Here is a 17,390-nt window from a genome sequence, read left to right as displayed (position 1 = left end):
AGAGAAACATCGATCAGCTGTCTCCTGCACACCTCCCACTGGGGATGTGCCCACAACCAAGGTACATGCCATTGACCAGAATCAAATCTGGGACCCTTCAGTCCGCAGGCCGACGCTCTATCCATTGAGCCAAACTGGTTTCGGCTTAAGTTGCTTTTTAAAAATTTTCCAGACCCGTTTTAAATTGATTCAGATTTGTTTGTTTCATACATTTACATCAATCAGTTTGGAGGTCACACATGCATTTCCCACCATTGGAATAGTTCCCACCATTGTTAATATGGTAAACGGGTCTGTGGGCCAATCACTGGCTGCAACAACAACCTTCCACCTGGAGCCATAGGATCACGGTGCCTCACTGTTTCTACCCAAGGGTCACTGCTGATGCCGGCTGCATGAAAGGCTCTGCACCAGACGTGGCCACAGGGTCAGGAGAAGATTACTTGAGAGAGTTGTCCAATGTAGGTGGATATGAACCTTTGAAAGGTCCACCTTAAATAGACCAATTTCCCCAAAAAGATAGGCCTTGAAAGGATCACTGCCAAGACAAAAATCAAACTGGAAAAAATCCTAATCTGTATCAGCACCTGGATCTGCCATTGACTTTGATGCTACAGTTGATGGGTGTGCGGAGCCAGCTCGGCCATGGGTGAAACTGAGAGGAAGCTGTAAAGGATGGAGAAAAGAGACAAGAAAATAAAGCTGGGGCTAGGTGGGATGCTGCTCTCCCTGATGGAGAGAAAGCCCCAAGGCCTGCAAGCCAAGTCTTTATTTTATAGCCAAATTCCAGGAGACAAAGTATAGGCGTGGTCAAGATGTTTACAGTGTTCTCGTGAGTTTGGAATCTACTCAATTACATGCACCTGATCAAGCTTCTTTACTTGCTGCACCTCCTGCAGCCCATATCACTCAGCCACGTGGGCCCACAAGTTTAGACCATAAGGTCAAGCTTACAACTATAGCCTTTGGCTATAATTGTTCTGGGATTTGCACGTGACTTTGCCACGAGAGCATAATGCCCTCTCATTAGTCCCAGGCTTGAACCTGTCCAAATGCTTTAGCCATTCACCACAGATGGGTCTTCCTCACTGTTGAATTCAGGACAAACTTTTCCTTGGCAACTGCATCGCCAGTCCATTCTCATGAGCCACCACTCCCCACACTTATGTCTGTGTTCCTGAGCTGTGTGTATATGTATATAAATCACCCGATTAATTTCTCCTCAACAACCCAGTCACCTCCTACTTCCCTGGGAGATTCCACAGTCTGTTCCATGCTTATATGTCTCTGGATCTGTTTTATGCTTCAGTTTATATTGTTCCTTAGAATCCACATACAAGTGGGATCATGTCATAGTTCCCTTTCTCTAACTGGCTTATTTCACTTAGCATAATAGTCTCCAGGTCCCTAAATGCTGTCTCAAAGGGTAAGAAATCCTTCTTTCCTACAGCGGCATAGTATTCCATGGTGGAAATGTACCAGGTTTTTTACCCACTCATCTACTGATCGTCCCTTGGGCTGTTTCCAGATCTTAGCTATATTGAATTGGGCTTCTATGAAAATAGGAGTCTGTATGTTCTTTCTAATTGCTGTTTTAGGGTTCTTAGGATATATTCTCGGTGTGGAATCACTAGGCCAAAGGCAGTTTCATTTTCAATTATTTGAGGAAACTCCACACCGTTTTCCATAATGGCTTCACCAGTCTGCATTCCCACCAGCAGTGGACAGGGCTCCCTTTTCTCCACATCCTCACCAACAAGAGCCATTTGTTGATTTGTTGGTGATAGCCATTCTGACAGGTGAGATGAGACCTCCCTGTTTTTTATTTTGTGTCTCTCTGATGATCAGTGACTGTACCAATTTCATTGATTACTATGGGTTTTCAGTTCTTTCCTTTCTATCCCTTTCCTTTTCATCGATTTGCATTCAAGTGATTTCCCGCTATGAACCATGCAGATGCCCCTGAGGAGGTCCCAGCTGGCCCTTCCTGACTCCACACTCTCCCCCAATCCTGCTGTTCCTTGCTGTAGGCCATTCCACTCTTCCTCAGCTTGGCCAGCTCTTCCTCAGAAGTGCAGATCTGCGACTCTTGACTAGTTCCTTCAACTCCAGGGATGTGACCAGCTGGGCCTCCTCAGCACATTTCCTTCTGACTTCCCTGAGTCGCTCATGCAACTAAACTTCCTGCTCATCCAGCCCATTAAGGAGACCCTGACCTTGCTTTTTCTGGGTCTATAGTTTTAGCAGATTAGCATTTGCCCTTTGAAGTTCATCCTGAAGACCCTGGCCCACACCATTCTCTGTTGAAGAGTACATCTTTCTCCCAGCTGGAATGGCTCAGTTGTTTGAGCATTATCCTGTGCATTGAAAGGTTGCTGGTTCAATCCCAGGTCAGTACACAAACCTGGGTTGTGGGTTCAAACCCTAGTCAAGGTACATGAGAAGGCAACTGCTCAATGCTTCTCTTTCACATCCATGTGGATCTGACTCCCTCTCTCCCTCTTTCTCCCTAAGCATGTCCTCGAATGAGAACTTTAGAAATAGAGCACCTTCTTTCTCTTTAAGGTCCTCTTGCTCATTGTTCTTGTCCCTCTTTAGGTCAATGGTGTCATTATTAAGGGCATCTAGCTCCTAAATAGCAGAGAAATCTGTAGCAGGACTGGGTCCTATGATGCTCTTTGGTAAACAGGCCTTGTCTGATGGTGGGAGCATCTCAGGAGTAAAAATGAGAGGAGGATCAATGCCCTTTGTTAACATCTGATTGACTGAGTGAAAAGCCAAGGCAAACATACCCTTTGAAAGCTTCCCACAGGGTCACATAACACCCAAAGGTAGGCTAGTCAGAGAGAAGCTGACCCTGTCTCCAAGAAGATCTCACAAACTTCCAATCCAGACACAAACTCATCCATGTCCTGTCAGTGTCCAGGAAGATGCTATCCTCTTTAGCTTTTCTGCAGGGGATCCAAGCCACGCTTTCCTCTTAGCAGGTGGCACAAGGCTGGAGGCCAGGACTTGGGCAAAGGGGCTTACTCCAATGTGCCCTTCACCGAGCACATGGCACCTGCAGACTCATCTCTGTGAGCTTCGCCCCATGGCCAACACCACTCAGCTCCCAAACACTTCCAAGGGCAGCCACAGGCAGCTTCGAGGTGAGTGATGCTGGTTTCCCTTTATCACCGACAGAAATCTACGTTCGGGGCTTAAAACGATACAAAATGGCATCATGTCTGTCCTTGTCTTCAGATTTTACAGCCCATGGGAGCCCTTTGTAGAGGTCCCGCTGTCCAGCAAGGCACTATGGGTGTGGTGAAGTGTTGCTGGAGGAACAGTCAGGTTCAAGTTTCTCAGAGACACCTGCAATGCATTCTGTGTACATGCACAAGGCACAGAGCAATGAACAATTCCCCTTTGCTCAGGACACATTTGCCTTCTGGGTAGGCTAAATCCCAAACCTTCCCAGTGTTAGATCTGGGGGCCTGATCTGTTCAGGAAAGCAGCAGCATCAGAAGCCAATACCCTCAGGAATGGCCCGCACCACCCTGTCTGTAGCATTTTTCACATGAAAGGGTCCCACTTAATAGCTGTGTCAGGGAGAGCTGGGCTGGCACAGCCATGGTGCCCCCATCCTGCAGGGGAGGGGAAGGAAGGACAGGCAGACAGGGGCGCAACGGGCAGAGAGGAATGGAAGGTGCATGGAAGGCAAGCCATTCCCTCCTCTCACCCCCTGGGTGATTTTTTTCAAGTCCAATCCTATTGGACCCTCCCCTCCCATATGCCTGCTTCTCCACAGAGAGTCCCTCCCAGGCTTGTCCTGATGTTCAGGATACAAAGAAGTGGAAAGTGGCATCTGCCCTGCCCCACGGTGTCCTCTCTCCCTAAGTTAGCATCTGACTGTGATGTGCCCAGCAGGGCCCACCCCAAAGGTGAGCCTCACACTCGCACCAGGACAGACACCCACGCCCGTCTAGAATGGATTGAATCAGTTTCAATCACACACAGAAGGGACATAGCTCAGTGCTGACCATGGCCTAGGTTCGTGGGCAGAGAGACCCCACTGCCCATATCCAAGGCATGTGGAGGGGGCAACCCTGTAGGTTCCCCTTGAGTCCAGATCCCCTCCCTGTGTGTGGCCAGCCTGGGTCCCTCTCTTGTCCACACAGAGGCGGGAAGCTCCAGGCTGATGACTTCTGGCTGCACCCAGGACCAGTAGCCACTCAACAGTGGTTGTCTGTTCTGCTTCCCTCTCCATCTGGGGAACTTCCACTTCCCTTTTTGGACACTGAGGGTGGCCACATGTTTCAGAAACAGTGTGCATGGCCTTTCTCAATATCAGGAGCAGATGGGATTTGTACGTGGGTACAGCAACCATCCAATTCCTGCGGAGCTCTGAACAACACTGCTCATGGCTCACCTCACAGGGCTTGTCAGGTGAGGAAATGAATCAGGATGGCTCCCTCCAGGTCCCCGTGGCACCGACCCCACAACCACTCTAAGGCGTTGGGTTCTTGACAACGTGCTGCATGAGAAGTAACTGAGATTCAAATGATTTTACATTGAGGTTGAAGGTCACACCCCTAATGGGCAATGGAGGACAATTTAAATGAGAATCAGCCCAGCTGGCATGGCTCAGTGGTTGTGCATCGTTCTATGAACCATGAGATCGGGGTTCGATACTCCATCAGGGCATATACCCAGGGTGCGGTCTTGATCTCCCTTGTGGGGTGTGCAGGAGGCAACGGGTAAGACATTCTCTCTCGTCATTGATGCTTCTTTCTCCCTCTTTCTTCCTCTCCGGAATCAATAAAGATATTTTTTTTCAAACTTGCTGGGGAAAAAGGAAGAAGAAAAATGAGTGACGCTCCCGCTGCTGGACGTGGGGCCCGCTGGGAGCAGGACTGCTGAGCACAAATATGTGTGGAAACTGGTTCGGACCAGCGGGGTCACAGGGATCAGAGGGAGCTCACAGCTGTCCTTAAACCTGAAGGGGTGGGTGCGGGAGATGACACTGAACTCTGTCTGGGGAAGAGATGGGCTCCGTGCACAAAGCAAAGAGCAGCACAGTGACTCCTGGAGACAAACCCCACAAACCCAGTCACCTGGGGAGACGGAACTCGTGCTCATGGGGACAGGTTCCTGCCAAATTCCAGAGCTACCGTCCTGCTAACATCAGTGGACACTGAACCCGTGTCATGCTGTGACCCTCCAGGAGTTAAAGTCATTGAAGAGTAAGTAAATTACAGTGGGTGCTCTCTTGTACAAAAATTGAAGAAAACACCTGATAGAGACATTACTGCTCAGTTCACACAGGAAGCAGGTGGGACACAAGTATTTAAATAAAGGGGTTTTATCAACAAATCAAAGCTCCAGACCATATGGCAGCTTCTCAATGTCTAGGACCAGCCATGGCCCCAGGGAGACAGCGCTGCCTGAGGAACGAGGGGCCCTGAGGGGAAGATGACCCTGAGACGTGTTCCCAGGAAGGAGGGGCTGGAGACTGTGGCTGAGAAAAAGGGAAGTTCATGAAGCAACATGTGAGAGAAAGAAAACCCAGATTCTGGGGCCACAGAAGGGACCTGCTTCCTTCCCTTATTTCCCTGCATTTCCCTCTGAGCTCACTGTCACAGGGACAGAGCCCTGAGCTGCACAGGGAGAGGGTGAGCATGTCCCTGCTGATCTGAGCTCTGCAGCCACAGGGACCCACGTCTTCCTGAAGTGTCTCCAGGGCCCGGGTGGCACTGTCCATGGTGAGGACCCAAGGGAGGTGCTGATGGACGGGCTGAGAGGAAGGAGACCCCGTGGGGGAGGCTCTGACAGGGAAGGACGTGCCCTGGGTCATCTCACCTGCAAGGGGCTTCTCAGGAGGCTGCAGGTCTATTTCCTGCTTCACCATGAAAATGAGAGCCAGGCTCCTAGAGAGAGGCTGTGCCCTCACCTGCAGGCTGCTGACGTGACACAGAGGGGATCGGCCTCTAAGTGACCACAACCCGTGCGTCTGTCTGTCCATCCTGCTAGCCCCGCCATCTCCTTCATCTGCTCATCTGAGGCCTCAGGGAGAAGACATCATGACCTCCACCCTCAGGGCCCTGCTCTGCCTCGGTGAGAAGGGAGGAGGAGGAGGGAAGCCCTGGTCTGTCAGGACCCCAGGACTCAGGGGGCTCCTGGGGAGGAGGGGGCTGCTCAGGGTTCAGGGCAAACCTCTCACAGGGACTCTCTTCCAGGGCTGAGTGTGGGCCTCAGGACCCCAGTGCAGGCAGGTGAGTCTCCTCAGGTGTTCCAGATGCACCTCCTTAATGGGGACAAGGCCCACCGCCAGGCAGCAGGGGCAGGATCTGTGTGACAAATGGGGGGCATCCAGGACTGAGAGCTGGGGACCAGGTGTGGGAATGTCTTATGATCCAGCCTCTGATTCCTTCCAGGGATCCTCTCGGCTGAGCCCCTCCCCAAGCCCAAGCTCTGGGCTGAGCCAGGCCCTGTGATCTCCCGGGGGAACCCCGTGACCATCTCCTGTCAGGGGACCCAAGGGACTAAGGAGTACCGTTTTGAGAAAGAGGGAAGCCCACCATCATGGAATAGTCAGAAGCCACAGCAGCCTGGGGACAAGGCCAATTTCTCCATCACACACATGACAGACAATGATGCAGGGATATATCGCTGTTACTATCTCAGCCACACTAACTGGTCAGAGCGCAGTGACCCCCTGGAGCTGGTGACAACAGGTGAGAGGACACTCAGGGGTCCCAGCCTCAGGCTCTGCCCTCAGGAAGGGGGTCTGCTCTCAGGGTGTCTCCCTCTCACAGCCCAGCCCTGGGGGACATGAGGGAGCTTTGAGCCCATTTAACACGCTGCCTCCTCCTCTCCTAGGATCCTACAGCAAACCCAGCCTCTCAGCCCTGCCCGGCCCTGTCGTGACCTCAGGAGGGAACGTGACCCTCCAGTGTGGCTCATGGCAGGGATTTCACAGGTTCATTCTGACTAAGGAAGGAGATCACAGGTTCTTCAGGGCCCTGGACTCACAGTCACATCGCAGTGGGCAGTTCCAGGCCCTGTTCTCTGTGGGCCCCGTGACCCCCGGCCACAGGTGGACGTTCAGATGCTATGGCTGTTCCAGGGACAGGCCCCATGTGTGCTCACACCCCAGTGATGCCCTGGAGCTCCTGGTCTCAGGTGAGTCCCATTATTGTCCCATCCATGGATTGAGGCACCAGACACATTATTGGAATCTTTGCTGTGAGGGGAGCCCCATGTGAGAGGGTGGGGTGAGGGGAGCACAGGGGCTCCTGGGTTAGGGACACAGAGAGAGACAGTGAGACCTGGGGGCCAGGCCAGGAGAAGGGGGTTATGGGAGGAGCAGCCCCTGTAATTCACGTCTGGTCTCCCCAGGTGAGTCTGGGAAGCCCTCCCTCCTGAGCCAGCAGGGCCCCATCTTGGCCTCTGGACAGAGCCTGACCCTCCAGTGTCGCTCTGATGTCGGCTATGACAGATTCGCTCTGCACAAGGAGGGGGGACGGGACCTCCCCCAGAGCCTTGTCCTGCAGCCCCAGGCTGGGCTCTCTCAGGCCCACTTCCCCCTGGGCACTGTGAGCAGCTCCCACGGGGGCCGGTACAGATGCTACGGTGGATACAACCTGTCCTCTGAGTGGTCGGCCCCCAGTGACCCCCTGGACATCCTGGTGGCAGGTGAGGAGCCAGTGGGTTCAGTCAGGGTCTCAGACTCTGCACAGGCCCTGCTGTGAGGGGGTCTCAGGTGTGCAGGACAGAATCAAAGTGCAGGCCCCAGGACGGAGAGAGGTAGAGAGAAACAAGGTGGGATGGGAGAGGGGGAGACACAGAGAAACAGAGACAGACAGAGAGGAGGGTCCTCAGAGAGAGGCCTGGTGACTCTCAGGGCAGAAGAAGGTGGGCAGGCAGCCCTCACCCTCCCTCTCTCTCTCTAGGACAGCTGTCTGACAGACCCTCCCTCTCGGTGCAGCCAGGCCCCAGGGTGGCCTCAGGAGAGAACGTGACCCTGCTGTGTCAATCATGGAGCCAGAGGGACACGTTCCTTCTGTCCAAGGAGGGGGCAGCCGATCCCCCTCTGCGTCTGAGATCAGAGCACCGAGCTCAGCAGTTCCAGGCAGAGTTCTCCATGAGCCCTGTGACCTCAGCCGATGGGGGGACCTACAGGTGCTACAGCTCACGCAGCACCTCCCCCTTCCTGCTGTCACGCCCCAGTGAGACCCTGGAGCTCCTGGTCTCAGGTGAGGTCCTCTGACCCTGTCTGCTGAGCTATCAGCTCAGGGTTCTGTCCCCAGAAGGATCATGGGCTGAAAGTGAGTGAGGGGCTCTAGGGATGGTCACCCAGAGGAGATCTGCCTCTCAGAGACTGCCCAATCCCTCACTACCCCTGCCCCTCACCTGGTCCTGAAGGTGCCTGTAGACAGTGGGAGGGTCTGAAAGGCCACAGGGCAGATGCAGGAGGATCTGAGAGAGGAAGAGACTCTAGGGTCAACCCCAGACCCTCACCCCCTTCTGTCCTCCCAGGACCCCCTAGGACCCCACCCCCACACACACAGGGCCCATGTCCACAGCTGATGAACCACTGGGTCCCATTTGCTCACAGAAGGCACAGACCACCCCAGGGCAGTTCCCAGTCTCTCAGAGGATCTAATGGCCCCTCCTCCGCCCAGACACTTAAGAACAGGCTTGTGTCCCAGGGCTGGCTGGGAGCTGGGGAGAGATTTAAGTGAACCAAGGGGCTCCAGGAACTGGAGGTTTCAACCCTCCCCCACCACACAGTCAGGCTTCCTGAGGAGTGAGGCAGGGGACAGGTAGGGAGGGCATGGCTGAGAGAGGTGTGGGGCCCAGCTGGGGGAGGGGGAGCTGTTCGCTAATGGGGAGAAGACAGCCCCTCCCTCACCTGTCATCCTGATGCCCAGATGGCTCTGAGGATCAGAGGCTCCCCTACATGGAGTCAGGCCACAGCGGAGTGAGGGTCTCTGAGGAAAGGTGGTGGGTGCCTACATGAGGGACAGGGGCTCAGCCTTGCATGGGTTCAGGCCCATCTGGAGACGCTGACTTGGACACCCCCTTCCCCTGCCTGGGCCTCAGTGTCTCCAGGTGTAAAAGGAGAGAATCCTTGTCCAGAGCTTAGACTTCCTGTCGGTTCTGGCCCTGACCTCCTGGGAGAGGGAAACCCCCAGGACGTGATGTTATGGGGCCTGTCCCCTCTGTCTCAGTGATGGTGACACTGTACAGGGAGGGACAGGCAGGACAAGGGTCCGGGCACCCTGGTCCTGTCCCCTCAGCTCAGGCTCAGCTCAGAGGAGGGAACAGGGTGGATCAGCCCTGGCTCAGCTCCCGGCTCTGCTGCTCCTGCTGTGGGGCTGGGCGGTCCCTTCTCTCCTCTGAGTGTGGGGTTCCTGTCTGCTCATCCCTGGTCCCATCCTGCTCACAGGCTGCTGGGAGATGAGGTGACATAAGGGCTCACAGAGCTCAGGAAGGCAGAGCCCCCAGCCAAAACTTCCCAAGGGGGGTGTGTATCAGGGCCCTGTGGGTGGTGACAGATTCAGGAGACTCAGAGTCCACACCACACCCTGCCCCTCCTGTCCTTGCTGTGCTGGGGGCGGGTAATGAGGAAGGACCCTCAGCTCCAGATGAGACATGGACAGGCCCCTGCAGAGGAGGAGCCCACAGCACGAAGCTGGTGTCCCCCTGGGGGGCAGCATGAGGACAGCACAGGGAACCCACAGTCTGGGTTCCCGTCCCAGCCCTGCCCCGTCCAGGCTGGGTGACCTGGGGCACGTGGTTAACCTCTCTGAGCCTCAGTGAAGTGGGTGGTGGGGTCAGCAATCCCTGGTGCATGACTGCTGTGAGGTGAGAGGAGATGAGTGACAGACCCCAGCATTTACCTCACACACAGTAGGTGCTCATTAAACAACATCACTGGCTCATACATGTCATAATGGTAGAAGGACTCTCCTGATATTTCATGTCCGATTCCTTTCCAGGAGACGTCCCCAGACCCTCCATCTGGGCTGACCCAGGACCCATCGTCACCAAGGGGAGCCCCGTGACCATCTGGTGTCAGGGGTCTCTGCAGGCTAGTGCCTACCTTCTGTATGAAGAGAGGGGCTGGGAGCCCTTGGATACGAGGAAACCACAGAACTCCAGCAACAAGGCCGGCTTCCTCATTGGAGCCATGACCCAATCCCACGCAGGGCGGTACCAGTGTGCATATTACACCACTGGGGACATACTGTCAGAGCGGAGTGACTCCCTGCTCCTGGTGGTGACAGGTAAGGGAGACACCGGGTCTCCTCCCCACTGTGGGCTCCAGGTCACAGGCAGAGGGAATTAAGTGTGGCCTCAGGGGGACCCCACCCCTCACAGTCCACACCTGGGGCATGAGGGTGACAGTCCCTTTAACACAGACCCTTTCTTCTCCCACAGGAGTGGGCGGTGCACCCTCCCTCTCAGCCCAGCCAGGCCCTGTGGTGGCCTCAGGAGGGAACCTGTCCCTCTCCTGTAGCTCACGGGTCACATTGGGCACTTTCCATCTGCTGAAGGAGGGAGGGGCTGACCCACCCCAACACATGGAAGCAGAACCGAGGATCCATACTGGGAGGTGGTGGGCCATCTTCCCTCTGGGCCCCGTGAGCCCCTCCCATGGGGGGACCTATAGATGCTATGGCTCTTCCAGCACCTACCCCAACGTGTGGTCACAGCCCAGTGCCCCTCTGCACATCGAGGTCACAGATGAGGACCTGGTTCCTATTCAATACCATCTGTTTCCTGGGCCCAAATGACAGACCTGAATTGTGTGCCCAGTGGAGCGCTGGGCTCATTGGGTCAGTGACACTGGCCTCTTGGGGACAGACCCACAGGCGGGAGGCTCAGGGAGGGACATGTGAGACCTGTCACTGCAGCCCAGTGGGCAATGTGGGGTGTCCCCTGTGCCACTGTCCCCTCCTCCCAGGTGTGCACAGGGAGCCCGCCCTCTCGGCCCAGCCAGGCACACTGGTGCTGCCTGGACACAGCCTGACCCTCCGGTGCCACGCGGAGGCCGGCTTTGACAGATTCGCGCTGACCAAGGACGAGGGGCTCACACACCCCCAGCGCCTCGATGGGCAGCGCAGCCCCGCCTTCCCCCTGGGCCCCGTGAACCGCACCCACGGGGGCCGGTACAGATGCTACAGTAGCCCTGTGGGTGGGGACAGATTCAGGAGACTCAGAGTCCACCACACACCCTGCCCCTCCTGTCCTTGCTGTGCTGGGGGCGGGTAATGAGGAAGGACCCTCAGCTCCAGATGAGACGTGGACAGGACCCTGCAGAGGAGGAGCCCACAGCACGAAGCTGGTGTCCCCCTGGGGGGCAGCATGAGGAGAGCACAGGGAACACACAGTCCCGGGTTCCAGTCCCAGCCCTGCCCCGTCCAGGCTGGATGACATGGGGCATGTGGTTAACCTCTCTGAGCCTCAGTGAAGTGGGTGGTGGGGTCAGCAATCCCTGGTGCATGACTGCTGTGAGGTGAGAGGAGATGAGTGACAGACCCCAGCATTTACCTCACACACAGTAGGTGCTCATTAAACACCTATCGCTCCTCTGCGTGGTCGGCCCCCAGCGCCCCCCTGGACATCCTGGTGGCAGGTGAGGAGCCAGCCCTGCCGCTGTGCTGAGGGTCTGCTCAGGGCTCTGGGCCCAGGGTCACCTGGGAGTGATGGGGTCCAGGAGAGGGCCCTGGAGCAGAGGCTGAGCTGGGCAGAGGTCTGGGGGGGGGGGCGGGAGAAAGGAGGTGTGGGCATGGAGATAAAACACACCAACGAGAGGGACTGAGAGGAGCTGAGAGGGGTCACAGACAGAGTCTCTGAAGAAGGCCAAGGTCCCTCAGCTCAGGGTCAAGGGCGTGAGGGAGGGGTGGCTGTCTGTACACCACAACCTTCCTCTCCCCAGGAATGTACAGGAAACCCTCCCTCTCAGCCCAGCCGGGACCCTCTGTGTCCAGGGAAGCAACCGTGACGCTGCGGTGTGGGTCTGAGATCTGGTTGGACACCTTCCACCTGCACAGGGAGGGGTCACTGGACCTTCCCCAGCACCTTCGTCTGCACAACACGTCTGCACCCGCTCAGGCAACCTTCACCCTCAGTCCTGTGAGCTCAGGCCACCAGGGGACCTACAGGTGCTCTGGCTCCAACAGCTCCTCCCCCTACCTGCTGTCACAGCCCAGTGACCCCCTGGAGCTGGTGGTCTCAGGTGAGGAGCCCTGACCCCGTCCTTTCTGTGCTCAGTCGGCTCAGGGCCCTGTCCCTAGGAGTGTGGGTGACAGTAATAAACAAGGAGGGGGAGGAGGTTCCATAGAGCAGGGTCCAGCCCATGAGAGAGTAGAGACAGACAGGACCTCCCACTCCTGAACCCATTTCTGCACCCCAGCAGAGATGAAGGGTAAGGAGGGCGAGTGAGATGTGAGTGAAATGAGCAGGAATGTGATTAGACTGAGCAGAGAACACAGATCCCCTCAGCACTCACCTCCTGATGTCTTCATCTCAGAATCTGGGTCCCTGTAGTCCCAGCCCCCATTGGACAACCCCCTATAGAGAGAAGCATCCTGTTTATGGGCACCACACTTCATGGCCTCCTGTGCTCACCTGGAGGCCTCCAGGACCTCGGTGCTCACCTGAGAATAAGGAGGGACCCTGCAGGCCTCATGGGGACGCAGGCCTCATGGGGACCATGGCCTCCTGCCCAGACTCTGTGCATTCACCTCTGCTCAGGGTTTCTGTGCACACGGGTCTATTATGGCTCTTGTTAGAGAACCTTCAGGCAGTACTTCAATCCATAAGCTCACAATTTAGCTTACATTATACGGAGTCCAGATAGAAATATTAGTATTCTATTCCTATTTTCATTGGCAGTCGATTAAATTCAGACATTTGTTATGGAGAACAACTTCTTGTTTATATAAAGTCTTCTTATCACTCACATTTTCAAATGAACTTCAGAAGCATGTGACAGCTATTTGTACAATTGAGTGAATGCACAGCCCACATAGAGAACTGCACAATTAATATTGTAATTTGTGAGTAAGCGGTGTGATTCCTGTAGATTTCCTAAATGGTAGTAAGTGCACATAGGAAAGCTCTTGTTTGGACACACTTATATCATGGCCTGTTAGCCTCCCAAAGACTCTCCCTGTGGACTGTTTTTCAGTTGATCCTCTGATATAAAGTTATAATCCCCAGCAGTCAAAGGGAATGTCACTTCTTTATTCCCGATGGCATACCTATTTTTCTCACTCCACGTCCCATAGGATGGAATGACAGAACAAAATGGGCCACAGCTTTCCCTGCAGAAGAAGGCTTAATTCACACCAAATGTTCTGTCAAGGCAAATCCACTTACAAATTTGCATTTTATATTGGCCGCTTTCTTCCAATAGGATCTTCTGTTTCATTAGGGTTTACTAGGAATGCCCTCTGGGGGGACCGATACACATCCCCCATAATTACCTTTTCTCTGACCTTTAACCACATGACACCCATTACAAAGGCTTCTTGGTGTCACCCATTTGGATATTAACCCAACTGAGTGGCGCGGATCGTCCATGTGCATTATCTGAATTGCGGAGCTGACATTAGAGTTATTGCATGAATCACTGTAAGGAGGAGAGGTCAATAATTCTGTTTATATGTTAGATTTTATATCAAAATAGGGTAACAGATTGACATGATTTCCTACTTTGGGTGCTCACTCAATAATGAAATTAGGGGGATTTTCTCTGTGACATAACGTTTGAACCAGAAGTGTGGACTTCCTTGGTTATGACTTTGTTGTATTTTGCGATAAAGCAAAAACTCACACCATTAGCATCCATATGCCCACATTTTTCATTTGGTAAATACACTGAGCGGCCAGATTATTGTGATCTGAATGCATAATAATCTGGCCACTCAGTGTATTTGTATCTCAAATGGGCACCAAAGGTATTCTAGACTTTTGCTGGAGATCAACCACCTACTTGCCCTGAGCTTTCTGTCAGCCAGTGCAAAGGGGAAAACTGATCAGGTGCACGATTTATAGTATCTTTGATATCAAATAAATGAGGTGCTCAAGAGAAGTACACTGAGTGGCCAGATTATTATGCGATCAGAGATCATAATAATCTGGCCACTCAGTGTAAATCTACCACTATAGATACTCATTTGTATAATTGTATAATAATTGAGTTAAACCTTAGTTGGTTTGGCTCAGTAGTTAGAGCGTCTGCCTATAGAATGAAGGTTCCCAGGTTCGATTTTGGCCAAGGGCACGTGCCCGGGTTGCAGGCTCAGTCCCCATTAGGGGGTGTGCAGGAGGCAACCAATCAATGATTCTCTGTCATCATTGATGTTTCTATCTATCTCTCTCTCTCTCTTCTTCTCTGAAATCTATAAAAATATATTTAATCCTACCTAATAAAATGGTAATATGTAAATTACTATCACTTCGCTACACCCACGATTGGGCCAGTGGGAGGCACAGGGGGCGGGACTCGGGGTGGCCGGGATAGCCAATTGGGCCAGCGGGACGCTAAGCTCCCGTCGCCAGCAGCGACACGAGCTCAGCGTCTGCGCCATGGCTGTGCTGCAGCAGAGAAAGGGCCTCTGGGGCAGCGAGCTCACGTCCCACTGCGGACCATCAAAAGCTGGGGAGCTGGGTGCCTGTCGGCTCCTGCACCAGGCCTTTCGGAAGCCTCTGCTGAGCCGGAGGCTTCTGAAAGGCCTGGTGCACCAGTGGACAGGCACCCAGCTACCCCGCGATCAAAAGCGAAAGCGTGTAGGGGACCCTACACGTGCATGATTCAATCATGCACTGGGCCTCTAGCAAATAAATAAATGAGTTAATAGAAGAATTAATAGATGAACAATTCCAGGTGAGGATGAAAATGCGGACCCCAGAGCGCAGGGGCCTGGGTTGGGTGGGGTGAAGGACACCAGCTTAGACTTTCACCCCTTCGTGTTCCTGAGATTCAGGAGCCCCTGACACCACACCCTCCTCCATGGACTCTGGGTCCCCAGCTATTGAGAACGGGAATCTCTCAGCTGTAGGGGAATAAGCTCATGGGGTCTTGAGTCTCAGGCTGAACACAGAACGCCCAGCTCTTAATTATTTCTGAATTTTGATCATATCTTTTCTCATCCTCAGTTCTTGGGGACACTCTTACAAGGTGACTCAGAGCAGGTGCTGAGTTCAGACACCACTGGGCTGCTGATGTGAAGGGGATGTGGGAGCTCAGGGAAGACATCAGAATTCAAGGGTTGGGTCGGCGCTGACCTCTGAGACTTTTGTACCTACAACTCTTATTTTCCCATCCTCAAGACTACACAGTGGAGAATCTCATCCGGATGGGCGTGGCTGGCTTGGTCCTGCTGGTCCTTGCGGTGCTGCTATTTCAGGCTCGAAACAACCCCATAAGGATCCTCGATGTAGCCAGGATGTGAACACAGAGGCAACAACGCACCATTCAGAGTGGGGGAGCCCTGGAGCCCATCTGATGACCCCAGAAGAGAATATGGACCACAGTTGGGGAAACTGTCTGCTGAGAATGTCCAGGAGAGAAGATGTGGTAGGCGAGGTTTGGGTGCAGGAGAACGTGGGCCATGTACCTGTAGAGGGCGCCTCCTCCATCCACCTGGGGTGCTCTCCCTCCCTCCCTGTCCTTGCTCATTCTCCATCACTGCCCTCCTGTTCACACCCTGTGATGTGAGGGTTCGTCCCACATGGCTGGTTTGTATACACATCTATACACCCCTTCATGCTGGGTCACATCCATCCCAACAAAATGTGGTATCTTCATAAAATTGGGATTGTTTCATTTTATTTTACTTTTATTTTTTAACTATGTTTTTGTTGATTTTAGAGAGAGAGGAAGGAAGAGGGATAGAGAGATAGAAACATTGAGGAGAGAAAAATGTCAGCTGCCTCCTGTACACACCCTTTTGGGATGGAATCCGCAACCCAGGCATGTGCCCTGACTGGGATTTGAACCAATGACTTCCTGGTTCATAGGTCGATGTTCAACCACTGACACACACTGGCCAGGCTGTGGGATTATTTTTCAACCAAGAAGAACTAAGCAAAAAAACAAAGTCCTGATACCTGCTCCATGTGGTCCAGCCCATTGCACATCTCCACCCTCCTACCATCTCCATGTGGCTTCTTCTTTGTATCCTTACCTGTGGACTTCTGTTCACCAAGATTCCAGATGGTTCTGAAAGATGGTTGTTCTGTAGTTTAGAACAACTACTGTTGTGGTCATGGGAGGATTTGAGTACTTCCTTTACTTCCTCTGCTATCTTGAGCAGAAGTCATAATATTTTGATAATAAATAAGTAATTTTGAATTGTTGGCATCATTTTATTTAAGTAATGCATAAGGTTTGTTTTATGTCACTTTTCATAAATTTTCCAGACCCGTTTTAAATTGATTCAGATTTGTTTGTTTCATACATTTACATCAATCAGTTTGGAGGTGACACATGCGTTTCCAACAGGAATAGTTCCCACCATTGTTAATATGGTAAACGGGTCTGTGGGCCAATCACTGGCTGCAACAACCACCTTCCACCTGGAGCCATAGGATCACGGTGCCTCAGTGTTTCTACCCAAGGGTCACTGCTGATGCCGGCTGCATGAAAGGCTCTGCACCAGACGTGGCCACAGGGTCAGGAGGAGATTGCTGGAGAAAGCTGTCCCATGTACATGGATCCGAACCCTTGAAAGAACCACCTCCAAATAGACCAATTTCCCCAAAAGGATCAGCCTTGAAAGGATCACTGCCAACAAAAATATCAAACTGGAAAAATATCCAAGTCTGTACCTGCACCTGGATCTGCCAGTGAACTTGATTCTACAGTCGATGGGTCTTCCTCATTGCATTGTCTGTCACTGTTGAATTCAGGAGAAACCTTTTATTTTGCAGCTGCATCGCCAATCCATTCTCATGAACCACCACTCCCCACACCTGCCCCTCCCAGGCCTTCTCCACAGGATTGTCTGTGTCCCTGAGCTGTGCATATATGCATATAAGTCCCCCAGTTAATTTCTCCTCACCTACCCAGCCACTTCCTCCTTCCCTGGAAGATTCCACAGTCTGTTCCGTGCCTCTATGTCTCTGGATCTGTTTTACGTTTCAGTTTATATTGTTCCTTAGAATCCACATACAAGGGAGATCATGTCATACTTTCCTTTCTCTAACTGGCTTATTTCACTTAGCATAATACTCTCCAGGTCCCTCCATGCTGTCTAAGAGGATAAGAAATCCTTCTTGTCTACAGCTGCATAGCATTCCATGGTGTAAATGTAACAGCTTTTTTCCCTACTCATCTACCGATGGGCCCTTGGGCTGTTTCCAGATCTTAGCTATTGTGAATTGGGCTT

The 17,390-nt window shown here is 53.0% G+C and overlaps 1 protein-coding gene and 1 pseudogene across 1 annotated transcript; one reads left to right on the top strand and one right to left on the bottom strand.

The window, feature by feature from the left end:
- Positions 1-1,862: 1,862 nt before the first annotated feature.
- On the bottom strand, positions 1,863-3,614 carry LOC129147535 (epidermal growth factor receptor substrate 15-like; annotated as a pseudogene).
- A 2,097-nt stretch (positions 3,615-5,711) lies between these two features.
- LOC129147114 (leukocyte immunoglobulin-like receptor subfamily A member 6) lies at positions 5,712-16,360 on the top strand. Its single transcript, XM_054710055.1, has 13 exons — positions 5,712-5,744; positions 6,013-6,096; positions 6,219-6,254; positions 6,417-6,716; positions 6,862-7,164; positions 7,381-7,677; positions 7,935-8,237; positions 9,987-10,274; positions 10,429-10,731; positions 10,952-11,194; positions 11,573-11,626; positions 11,930-12,229; positions 15,316-16,360. Exons 2-13 carry the CDS (start codon positions 6,063-6,065, stop codon positions 15,450-15,452), a joined length of 2,598 nt encoding a protein of 865 aa, XP_054566030.1. The 5' UTR covers positions 5,712-5,744; positions 6,013-6,062; the 3' UTR covers positions 15,453-16,360.
- Positions 16,361-17,390: the final 1,030 nt, after the last annotated feature.

Source organism: Eptesicus fuscus, chromosome 21, assembly GCF_027574615.1.
Source record: "Eptesicus fuscus isolate TK198812 chromosome 21, DD_ASM_mEF_20220401, whole genome shotgun sequence".
Classification (NCBI taxonomy): Eukaryota; Metazoa; Chordata; class Mammalia; order Chiroptera; family Vespertilionidae; genus Eptesicus; species Eptesicus fuscus.
The sequence above is the reverse complement of the archived record's forward strand: the minus strand, read 5'-3'. Positions and strand labels throughout refer to the sequence as shown.

Bases quoted from the DNA above. Each gene is read 5' to 3' on its own strand.
- LOC129147114 (XM_054710055.1), top strand. From the start codon at position 6,063: ATGACCTCCACCCTCAGGGCCCTGCTCTGCCTCG. The intron at 6,097-6,218 runs GTGAGAAGGGAG...ACTCTCTTCCAG, and splicing joins CAGGGCCCTGCTCTGCCTCG to GGCTGAGTGTGGGCCTCAGG. The intron at 6,717-6,861 runs GTGAGAGGACAC...CTCCTCTCCTAG, and splicing joins CCTGGAGCTGGTGACAACAG to GATCCTACAGCAAACCCAGC.